The sequence below is a fragment of the Gastrolobium bilobum genome, unplaced genomic scaffold (assembly GCF_033153095.1).
Source record: "Gastrolobium bilobum isolate Gb01-03AN ecotype WA unplaced genomic scaffold, APGP_CSIRO_Gbil_v1 utg28420, whole genome shotgun sequence".
NCBI classification, from domain to species: Eukaryota; Viridiplantae; Streptophyta; class Magnoliopsida; order Fabales; family Fabaceae; genus Gastrolobium; species Gastrolobium bilobum.
This window is the reverse complement of record NW_026896292.1, coordinates 8504-20579: the sequence shown is the minus strand read 5'-3', so window position 1 is coordinate 20579 and position 12076 is coordinate 8504. Positions and strand designations below refer to the sequence as shown.

The 12076-nt window shown below is 33.2% G+C and overlaps 1 protein-coding gene, 1 non-coding gene and 1 pseudogene across 2 annotated transcripts; 2 read left to right on the top strand and 1 right to left on the bottom strand.

Moving 5' to 3' along the window:
• Nucleotides 1-359: 359 nt before the first annotated feature.
• LOC133298707 (two-component response regulator ORR22-like) lies at nucleotides 360-6627 on the top strand. The gene is made up of 6 exons (XM_061498036.1): nucleotides 360-483; nucleotides 4679-4822; nucleotides 5360-5472; nucleotides 5536-5647; nucleotides 5958-6034; nucleotides 6124-6627. Exons 1-6 carry the CDS (start codon nucleotides 390-392, stop codon nucleotides 6625-6627), a joined length of 1044 nt encoding a protein of 347 aa, XP_061354020.1. The 5' UTR covers nucleotides 360-389.
• Nucleotides 2609-2681, bottom strand: TRNAF-GAA (transfer RNA phenylalanine (anticodon GAA)). The gene has a single exon. It is a non-coding gene; the product is annotated as a tRNA-Phe (tRNA).
• Nucleotides 6628-9137: 2510 nt separating the features above from the next.
• On the top strand, nucleotides 9138-11427 carry LOC133298708 (protein REDOX 2-like; annotated as a pseudogene).
• The last annotated feature ends 649 nt before the right edge of the window (nucleotides 11428-12076 follow it).

The following is a 12076-nucleotide window of genomic DNA, read 5'->3' as shown; positions in this document are numbered from 1 at the left end:
TCAGCTATCCCATCCACACGCAATTATTATTTTTATAAATACACATTAGGTAATGAAAACTGTAATAAATTTGAAGCTAATATAAATCAGTATATATAACTATGAATAATTAATTTAATTAGTAGCTAAATAACTATAAAAAAAATCTATAGAAATATTGATTGTAATATTAAATATTTATGGGAAGAATGAAGAAAGAGGAAATAAAAGATTCGCCGAGATAATAAAACGGAGGTAAGGCAAGCCTATATATATATTTGCAGTAACAATCAAACAAGCACAAGGCAGAATAATAACTACTGGAACGGTCAATATTCATCTTGCTCTTTATGGTATCTAAGGAGACAATGGCACTGGTGAATGATGATAACAATGATGATATAGGAGACATGTTTCCGATAGGATTGCGTGTTCTTGCTGTTGATAACGATCGAGAAAGCCTTTTCAGTTTAGAGACTATGCTCCGAAGTTGTCAATACCAAGGTGTGTTCTTTATGCTCTCTCTTTTTCTTCTCTGTTTCTTTTCTTTTCTTCTCTTTTCTATTTTTACAAAAAAATTGAAGATTTTGCTTTTGGATTGTGTGCTGTTGTTTCTTGCTTTCAAGATTGAGTATATATATGGCTTGTCAATACCACGGTCCAGTTGAGTTTTGCTAGTCTTTTTATTGCTTTTCTTTATTCCAATATAAATATAAATATATCTTGCTTTCTTTATCTTTATTATTCTGGCAATATTGAGAGTGCTGATTGTGTTCTTTCCTTTTCTTTTATCTTGAAATTATTTAGGATGTGGGTTTTCTTTTTCTTTTTTATGGACAGGATGTAGGTTTTTTTTTTTGTGTGCTTCTGTATCTTTCAACCCAAACATCATATCACTGGAATAATAACAATTTTTTTTTTTTTTGTAAATTTTAATTTTCAGATTGAGTTCGTCAGTTTTTTAAGTTAGTGTTTCATCTAACAAAAGAAACATAGGATATTTGTTTTTTTAAGTTCTGGAAATATATATAATTCTATATATATATATATATATTTTATTTCTATATTTTTCTGACAATATTTAGATGTGGGTTTTCGATTGGAATAAAAAAGATTTTTTTTTCTTATAAATTTAAATTTGTCCAGTTGATTGTGTCAGTTTTTTTCTGTTTGGTTTCTTATGTAAAAAATCTTTTATTTCTTTAACTAACACTTGTATACTCCTGTATATATTTGTGTGAAATTATTATCACTGATATTTAATCATTTTCCTGTCAAATATTTTATTTTTTGTACATTATATCTAGTAACTGCTACTATTAATCAATATAATTATTTATAATTTTTATCCTAATTCTTTAGTGTTGGTTTTGAAACATTGTGTTACCACGGTCTGCACTTTCTGTTGTGCTTTACTTTTCTTTTCTTTACTTTTTCAGTTTCGTGAAAAATTGAAAGTAATGAGGATGTGGCCTTTTTATTGTATACTTATATTGTGTGTGACACGTTGTGTTCAATTAAATTATTGGCTTCAAATGCAGGATGTACCTACTTTCCTATGAATGGAAATCATCTAATGAAATCGTCTACTTCCCTATAAAAAAAGTTCAGTATCCTCCCACAAAGTGGTGAATTAGCAATAAAAGAAGAAATAGCAAGTCAATCTTCAAAAATTTCATCGCAATAAAAATGAGAAATATTTATACCAAACTTACAAAAATAAAAAAGGGCAGGAGAAGTAAAAAAAAAAGCAGGGTCATTTGTCTGCTTGGCTAGTCAAACATGGACTAGTTCATAGATCTTTGGGTTTCGATTACCGCGGAATAGAAACCTTACAAATAAAGCCCGAAGATTGGCATTCCATTGCTGTCATTTTGTATGTATATGGTTACAATTATCTACGTTCTCAATGTGCCTATGATGTATCACCGGGAGGACTGTTAGCTAGTGTGTATCATCTTACAAGAATAGAGTATGCCATAGATCAACCAGAAGAGGTATGTATAAAAATATTTGTCCCGAGGAAAAACCCCAGAATTTCTTCTATTTTTTGGGTTTGGAAAAGTGCGGATTTTCAAGAAAGGGAATCTTATGATATGTTGGGAATCTTTTATGATAATCATCCGTGTCTGAAACGTATTTTAATGCCAGAAAGTTGGATAGGATGGCCGTTGCGTAAAGATTATATTACCCCTAATTTTTATGAAATACAAGATGCTCATTAAATGTAAATGAGAAAAATAAAAATAAACTAGCCGGATTATATTTATAATTTACCTGAGATGAATTTAGACTATTCAAACCCCGGAATTCCCTAGATTAGACTTTTTTGTCTTTCAACCAACAAATCTAACCATTTGAATATTCTTGAAAAAGTATTAATCTTCTTTCTTGCAGCGGAGAAAAAAAGGCAACCAAAATCGAATAATTCATTTTTTATATACAGAATATACCTAGAACATACACCTACTCTGTACTCATTTAGAAAGAGTATATCTCTAGACACCTAGATGAAAAAATATATAGCATGATATAAACCACTAATATAAAAATAAATATGTATCTATTCCCTAAATTTATATTTTTTCAAATAAATATTGGGAATAGATACTCATACAAACAAATTATGTGCCAGGAACCAGATTTGAACTGGTGACACTAGGATTTTCAGTCCTCTGCTCTACCAGCTGAGCTATCCCGACCATTCTTGACGCATCATACTCATTTTATTATTTTATTAGATTACTTTAATCTATGTCAACTAAAAAAACACGAAAAAAGAAGACTTTGTAAGTTTTAATAGAATTATAGTAATTCTTATGTATTGTTAATCATTTATATGAGGACTCCTTGCTTAAAGATAAGATGTTTATTTGTACATTTCTCATATAGAAATATAGAAAACGAATTCTACATCTATCATATATATTTAATTCCATATTCCAAACATATTTCACATATTCCAAGACTTGTGATTGTGATAAGAAAAATAAAAACTCCACTCAGATCCAAATAGACTGAAAAGATGTTATTTGAGCAATAATGAAGAATTTTTTTTTAGGATTTTCAAAAAACCGAAAACCATTTGAATCCAAACCAAAAATTGGATTGGATCGGATTTGAAAAAAGTCCAAACCGAATGGATGATTATGTGATCAAATCGAAGGGATTGAATCAGATGATTTTTGCTTCCAAAACCGATCCAATTCAGACCGCGGACACTGCTAATATTGAGGGTGTGGCTTTTTGGTTGTGTTCTTTCCTTTTCTTTTTTCTTGAAAATATTTAGGATGTGGGTTTTCTTTTTCTTTTTTATGGACAGGATGTGGGTTTTTTATTGTGTGCTTTTGTTTCTTTCGACCCAGACATCATATCACTGGAATAATAACAATTTATTTTTATTTTTTTGTAAATTTGAATTTTTCAGATTGAGTTCGTCCTTTTTTAAGTTAGTGTTTCATCTAACAAAAGAAACATAGAAAATTTGTTTTTTTAAGTTCTGGAAATATATATAATAGGTAGGTTATACTTACAATCTTTTTTTTACAACCTCTTACAACCATATCTTAACACCATTTATTTCCGTCAATCAACGATTATAATTTTTGCAAATTAAACTCATTAATTAAATATTAATTAATAATAAATGATAACCGTTGATTGACGGAAATCAACTGTGTTAAGATATGGTTGTAAGAAGTTGTAAAAAAAAGGTTGTAAGTATAACCTTCCTCTAATTCTATATATATATATATATATATATATATATATATATATATATATATATATATATATATCTTTTAATTATATATATATATATATTATATATATATATATATCTTTTAATTTCTATATTTTTCTGACAATATTTAGATGTGGGTTTTCGATTGGAATAAAAAAGATTTTTTTGTCTTATAAATTTAAATTTGTCCAGTTGATTGTGTCAGTTTTTTCTGTTTGGTTTCTTATGTAAAAAATCTTTTATTTCTTTAACTAACACTTGTATACTCCTGTATATATTTGTGTGAAATTATTATCACAGATATTTAATCATTTTCCCGTCAAATATTTTATTTTTTGTACATTATATCTAGTAACTGCTACTATTAATCAATATAATTATTTATAATTTTTATCCTAATTCTTTAGTGTTGGTTTTGAAACATTGTGTTACCATGGTCTGCACCTTCTGTTGTGCTTTACTTTTCTTTTCTTTACTTTTTCAGTTTCCTGAAAAATTGAAAATAATGAGGATGTGGCCTTTTTATTGTATACTTTTGTATTTTTTGGTCTAGACGTATTATTTTTGGAATTATATCATTTTTTCCATCTTTTTAATAAATTAAATTTGTCAAGTTGATTCTTTTAGTTTCTTAACAAATCTTTTATTGATTTCTTTGTTACTCAATTATCAATGAAGTTGAGCCATTTTCCTGTCTAATATCTTCTTTTTTTACATTATGTCCTGTCAATGTTACTATTAATTAATAAAATTATTTTAAATTTTTATCATTCTTTGATATTGTTTGTGACACGTTGTGTTCAATTAAATTATTGGCTTCAAATGCAGGATGTAACTACTTTCCTATGAATGGAAATCATCTAATGAAATTTTTATAGGTTTTGTGTTATGCTTGTATTTGTGATATTTCATTTTGTTCACAGAGAATAATGTTTTTTGTAATTATGGACTTTGTAGTAACAACGTCTACAGATGCAACGACAGTACTGAGGATGTTGAGAGAAAACAAGTTTGACCTTGTGATCAGTGAACTACACATGCCTGAAATTGAAGGACTTAAGCTGCTTAAGCTCATGCAACCTATGGACATACCTGTTATATGTATGTGATAATTTTATATGTAATCTTCTACTGTTCTTATTTTTTATATTTATTTTCAATTATTGCGATTTTGATTTTATGGTTCTATATAATTTAAGGGATATTTTTTTCTCCTTTTAAAGAAAAACAAAATCCCATTCCTGCACTCACAAAATGTTGTAGGGTCCATAAGTTTAAAAAAGTCCAAAAAATAAAAATAAGAAAGCTCGAGATTAGATGGGTCTGTAGGAAAGTGTTGATTTCATCTGCAACAACAGAAGAAAATCAACACCCATAATTTAATTACATTTTGTTTACTTCATCACTGTCAATTATTTATGGGATTTTGGGTCTTTTTTTGTAGAGCGAAAAACAAATTGTTATGGTGGTTTTGCTTTTCATTTTGATTTTGGGTGAGATTCATAATTGATTAATAAATATGAAACTTAGATGTGCGAGTTAAAAGTGAACTTAGAAAGATTTTCTCAGGGTATTATAATTTGGGGATTCATTTTGTTGTTTGATGATCCTTTGACGTTATTAAATTTTTTATTTCAGTGTTCTCCATTGATTATGACAGAAAGTTGGCGATGGAAGCAGTTACTCTGGGAGCATGTGATTATTTGCAGAAACCAATTAGAATGGAAGAGCTGCAGAATATTTGGCAGCATGTATTCAAAAAGAAGATTAATTCTAAGAAGCAGGAAGAAAATGAGGATGACGACTATAAAGAGCTTGGTCATAACAAGGAGCACCAAGCAATCCAAAAGAAGCATCGGGTTATTTGGACGGAGGAGCTGCACCAAAGTTTTTTGGCCGCTGTTAATCAGTTAGGAGGTGTTGACAGTAAGTTATTCACTCTCTCACAATGCAAAACAGTTGTTATCTTAATTGATATCAATTGCTACAAGAGGTCAAACAATTGATGTTTCTACTTTATTTTAGCAATTCTTTTATTGAATATTTGAGTAGCTAATAGCAATCCAATGCTAAAAAGATCATGACATGAAAATTTTGTTCAACATTATTTTGAATACTTTTTCTAGTACTCTTCTTTATCATAAATGCCACTGGAGTAAATACCATGCCATTATAATTAAGTCTTAACGCAGTGTCATGAGTTTTCTGTTACTGAATTGTATTATTTTGATTGAAGAGGCTGTAACTAAACAAATTCTTCAAGTGATGAAGGTTGAGGAGCTTACTAGGGCGAATGTGGCCAGCCATCTTCAGGTGTGTTTTTCTTTTCCTTTCTGCTTTAATTTCATAAAACCAAAGTTTTGTCATTCACATAACTTTATTTGGTTTTGCAATTGCTGCAGAAGTATAGAAAAAGTCTGAACAAAATCAGCTCTAAGCCAACTCAACAAGTTAATAACGTCAGTGCTTTTAGATCGTCTTCACCTGGTGGGATGATTAGAAGATTGGACACTCCTGCTGTTGTGCCAGAGTTGCCTTCTTCTGCAACTCTTCAATTGGATCATGCACAGAACTTAAACAACTCAACCAATGATCAACGTAATTTCCAATCAGCCTTAGTTTATGATAATCAAAATAGTTTACTGGGATTGCCAATGTTTGGGGAGCTTGACCAACTGCTTTGGAATGACATGAGTTTTGCCACCTTGCAAGGAGGGAATCTGAGTAGGAATGAGGGTGTTGAACCTTTTAGGCAGGCTATAAGGCCTCCTAATATATATGACATGAGTTTTGCACCCTTGCAAGGAAGGAATCTGAGTAGTGTTACAAATGCTCCTGGGCAAACGAGTAATAATGTGCCTTTTCAGAGGTTGGATGACCAAAGACAGGATGGCAGTCATCCTTAACATCATATTGGTAGCTAATAGACTCACTGGTTCCCTTGAATGGTGCTGTTTAATTCAAAAGTTCGTAGTCCAATGAACTCAATCTTTTAACTGAAACTTGAACTTCGATTCTGACTTTGATTTTTATGGTCCTATACAAATGTTTGACTTGGATTCTTTTGTTTTTTAAGTAGTTGATAATTTCATTTAAGTGTAATTTTCAAGATCATAGCTGTTAATTCACACATTTTCTCCAAAAGCATAGAATTATTTTATGAGGGATGTTATATTTCTGCTTGCTTCTTAAAAAATCTGTCCTGAAAATTTCGAAGGTTAACGGTTAACATAGTTTCTTTTTGGCGCTACATTCCTACCGTGGAAGTAATGACTCTCATGAATCATATATGAATGATGTATTTCATTATTTTTATCATGTATTATAATATCTTTAGTATTCCAGAAAGATGTCCAGCTAGAGGAGTAAGTTTTCATTCTTGCATTAAGTTGGAAAGATCATGGTTATTAAATCTTAATTAATCAAACATATTCATTCTAGAATTGAATGTCACGAGTTCAATGGCTATATATCTTTTGCAATCTATGCCCGTCTCACATACATTAATTATGGCAATATACAAATGTATACATCTATATATTTATTTGTGTATTTATCATCATTGTAATCCCCCGTGTTGACCCAAATTGCTACACGTTATGGTCATCGAACATACAATAAAAGTATACGATTTTTAAGGACCGAAGACCATCCTAAGCAAAGTAATTCCACCAGTAAAACTTATAAATATTTAATAATGTAACAGCAATTGTAAATTGGGAGTAGCTAAAACTGAACATCGAGACAAAGAAGTTTTAGCTTAAAAGTGAAGTTCCAACCCTTGGATTAACTCTAGACAGCCAAAAATAATTTATAGTAATCATACACTCGATAGTATTATATCTATTTATTTAAATAAGGATTTTTCTTTGTAATTAGTACCTGTATAATTGTAATTAGTTTGTTATTAGTTTGTTAATTCTGTTTGCTGAGCTAGCACTTTTAGTTAGTAGATTAGTTTCGTGTCATTTTCTCCTTTCTGCAACTTATATAAGTTGATGTACCAAGACTCAATGTAATCTATCGATTCAGTTTTCTTCTGTAATGAAATCAACTCAATTCTTCCATTCTGATATGGTATCAGAGCTTCATTTGGAGCTCTGATATTCGCCAATTTCCTTCTGTGTTCTTTCTATTGTGATTCTTCTTCAAGATTTTTCATTGAGCCTTTTCTGATAGCTAGAGATAAACGATCATGGCGAATCAGAGCTCACCTAAAGTTGATGTCCAACCTATGGATGAAGAAAATACCTCAGACACCACGCATGCAGCTGCAAGCACTAACGCAGCACATGCATCAGAGAATTTCTCAGATCCAGGTAGTGCTTACTACCTCCATCCGAATGAAAATCTGTCTCTTGTGTTAGTATCCACGCTTATGAATGGAAAGAACTACCATGGATGGGCCAGAGCCATGACCATGGCGGTGATCTCCAAGAATAAGCTTCAGTTCGTTAGTGGTTCCATCTCTGTTCCAGATCTGACAGATCGAAGCTACGCTGCTTGGGAGAGATGCAATTACATGGTTCTTTCATGGTTGCATCGTTCCATTACTGATTCTATCTCACAATCGATCTTGTGGATGGATCGAGCTGTGGATGTATGGAAAGACCTTAAGGAAAGGTTTTCTCAGTCTGACATTTTTAGAATTTCTGATTTGCATGATGAAATATTCTGTCTGCATCAAGGAGAGAATTTTGTTTCGGATTTCTATACACAACTCAAGATCCTATAGGATGAGTTGGAGTCTTTATAGCCAACACCTACTTGTAAATGTGTTAGGCCTTGCTGTTCAATTTCTTCTCAAGTGAGAGGCATTAGAGATAGAGATTATTCTATTAGATTTCTAAAGGAACTTAATGAGCAATTCTCTCATGTAAGATCCCAAATCATGTTAATGGACCCTCTGCCTTCTATAAACCACGTGTTTTCCTTAATTACTCAGCAAGAAAGGCTGATGCATTTGGATAATGTGATGCCTAGTATTACAGATGGAAATTCGAAGGTGTTCTTTAATTCAGCAGAACAATAATCAGGACGTGGACGTTTTTACACTCGAGGCATAGGACGTGGTTACAATAGAGGACATATAAGAGCTTTTATTCCTCGATTATGCACTCATTGTGGCAAGACAAGCCACACTGTGGATACATGCTTTGAGCTGGATACAGAGTTAAAGGGGGTCATAAGGCAAACATTGCGAGCACTGATAATCTGAAGAAATGCATTCATATGCTGATCATAACAATGTGGCTTATCTTCAAGGCAATACAGAGAACTTTACTAAGGACCAGTATAATGCTATTCTGGAAATGATACAGCAATCCATGAAGCACCAGCGTATGCAACAACAGCAAATGGAAACTTCCCATGCCAGTAACCTTGTACAAACCAAGGCTCTCAACGCTGAAACCAAATGAAACCTGGAGTTGAATTTTTTAAAATGTCAAAGGAGGATTTGCTGCCCTTTGTCATAAAAGGAACATGGGAAGCTATGGAAGAGTGCCACAGATTAGGTTTAGCCAAGTCTCTTGGTGTCAACAACTTTGGCATCAAAAAGCTCAACCAGCTCTTAGAAAATGCTATTATCCTTCCTGCAGTCAATCAGGTATGAAAATTTAGCAAAGGAAGCTTGATTTTGACACAATGATGAACACTTGTTGGTGCTCCCATTCAATTGGTTTTAGGTGGAAATGAGCCCATCATGGCAGCAGGGGAGCCTTAGAGAATTCTGCAAGCAGGAAGGAATCCATGTGAGTGCATGGTCACCACTAGGAGCTTACAAAACTTTGTGGGGTACAAATGCAGTGATGGAGAACCCAATCCTTACGAAAATCGCTCGAACAAGACAGAAGAGCTTGGCTCAGGTGCTCTTACCATCATTGTCTTAAACTACCCTGCATTATATAACTTTAGTAACCATGAAGTTTTAAACTTTTTGTTAAAGGAGTAAACCAATAGGTCCATTTCTTTTTAGTAAATAGATTTCTTTGCATATTTTCTTGTTTGATGAGAAAATGATTTTTTCTCGTCATTCCACAAAGCAACAGTTCAAATTGAGAGTGTTATGGACCCCTCCTGGTCAGGTTGTCCAATGCTTCACTTATTAACATAAGACAAAACAGTAATCCCAATCGTATTTACGCATTAAATGTATCATATCACCAAAAATGATGATCCTAGTACCAAACACGGCAACCCCAGTCTCAGAATGTCCCCTATTACGAGGATTCATCACACACTCTATTCCAGTGTATAAGACACCTCACATACGCATGCAAAGGGTTGAAGACTCTCTTATATAGAGGTGGACCATAAGGTGGGGGGCGACACATGAATTGAACAATTTGGTGTGAAGAATTGAGAACTCTTTAGGACCTACGTTTCTTAGTCTTGGAGAGTGAGTCTCGGTCATTTTCCTTAGTGTTTAGCTTGTTATTTTCTGCATATTTCACTGTTAGGGTGTCTTGTGATTTTTACTATCACAAGTGTTTTTCTTAGTTGTGTCTGTAATTGAAGGAAATAATCTTTGTTTTGTCCGATCCTTTTAGGCCCAATAAGTTGGGCTCAATATGAAGAACTCACTTCTAGAACCTTCTAGAGGGCACCTTATCATGAGCCACAGAGACTCATCGTTGGGGATTCCTCTTTCGCTGCATTGCTGCCCATTGTACACTGGCAATGGGTGCAGCATGCCTGGTCTCAAAGACAAGGCTTGGCTAGGTGGTACAACTTTCCTCATCCTCTCTTCCATGCTTGAGAGTGGCCTCTCCTCTCTGTATACTCCCTTCTCCTATTGAAGGGGCATCTTCTAATCTATTCTTCTTCTTATGAGCTGTTATTCTGCAAAATAGTAGAGCCACCATAGCCATTTAGGCATTTACACATTCCCTTTTTTTCGCATACAACACATGGGAAGCTCCAACATAGCCTTGGTTCATACCATGGTTACTAAGAATATCCCTAGATTGATATATTATACCCTTTGGGGGATACATCTTTGGGTCTACAAACACCAACAGTTCAGTCTCCATTTTCAGTTTAATTCAATATGAAATTACTGATAACATCAAACACTCACTCTAGTAGTCTTCCCTTTTTCCTCCTCATGCAGCTCATCCTCAAAAACACTGATACTTATCCTCTACAAAGGCACTAATATTTCATATCTGAATCCTTAAGTTGTTAAGTAAAGCAACAGGCAACTTCATCATTAGTTGCACACTTGGGCTTAGCCTCTATGAAGTATACGTAGGAACAGGGAGAAACAAGTTGCCAAGTACATATTGAAGTGTAACATTTCTTAATTTCAAATATTTTCAACCATTTAATAATAATAAAACATTGTGATTTAATAAAAAATAAAATAGTATGATATCTAACCTTTTTTATGTGGACATAATTTCTCATTTTGATAACCAGGTGGTTCATATACAAATTACACAATTATGTTCATCAAGGGCAATATCGTTGTCATACAGGTAGCACTAAGATGGATATACGAGCAAGGGGCAAGTGCCATTGTGAAAAGCTTCAACAAGGAGAGGATGAAACAAAACCTTGAAATATTTGATTGGGAACTGGGCCAGGATGAATCACAGAAAATCAGCCAAATTCCATAGCGTAGGATGTTTTCAGGAGAACAATTTGTATCCAAAAATGGGCCCTTCAAGTCCTTGGAAGAACTGTGGGATGGAGACCCCTGAAATCATTCCCTGTAGCATAAAAATGTCATCCAAATATATGTTTGTGTATAACTCCATACCCATGGAGTGGATTTATCAATGCTGCCAACCCATTTAATGGGATAAGATTTGGTTATTAACTTGTTATGGTTGTTTTGTTGTATTGTTAGTAACTTTTCCTTAACGTAAGTAACTAGGATCTATCCATCAAAATATTCAAAGTGGTGGAGATTAGTCTCTAATAAAAACTCACTTTATTCTGTCCTACTCTTGATAATTTAAGGGCCCGTTTGGTGCAGCAGATAAGACCAGTAGGATAGGATAGTTTATCATATCCTATCTTTATCATATGTTCGGTGATCCTAAAGGATAGGATAATTTTATCAGGTTCACTCATTTTATCCTATTGACAAGCTATCTTGTGGGGGACCATGGGTTACAATTGGAACAGATAGGATAAGAAAAAAAAATTCTTTTATTTCAAAATTGTCACATTCTTCTTCTTCTACCCTCTTCCGTTTGCTTCGCTTTACATTGGCATTATAGACAAAGTCAAGGCCGGCATTTTTGGGCAAGGAGGACGCCACCAACAACTTCGCCAAGGACACTACATCGCCGGCAAAGAGATCGTAGATCTGTGCTTATATGGGAGTTGGTGTTGGACAGAAGC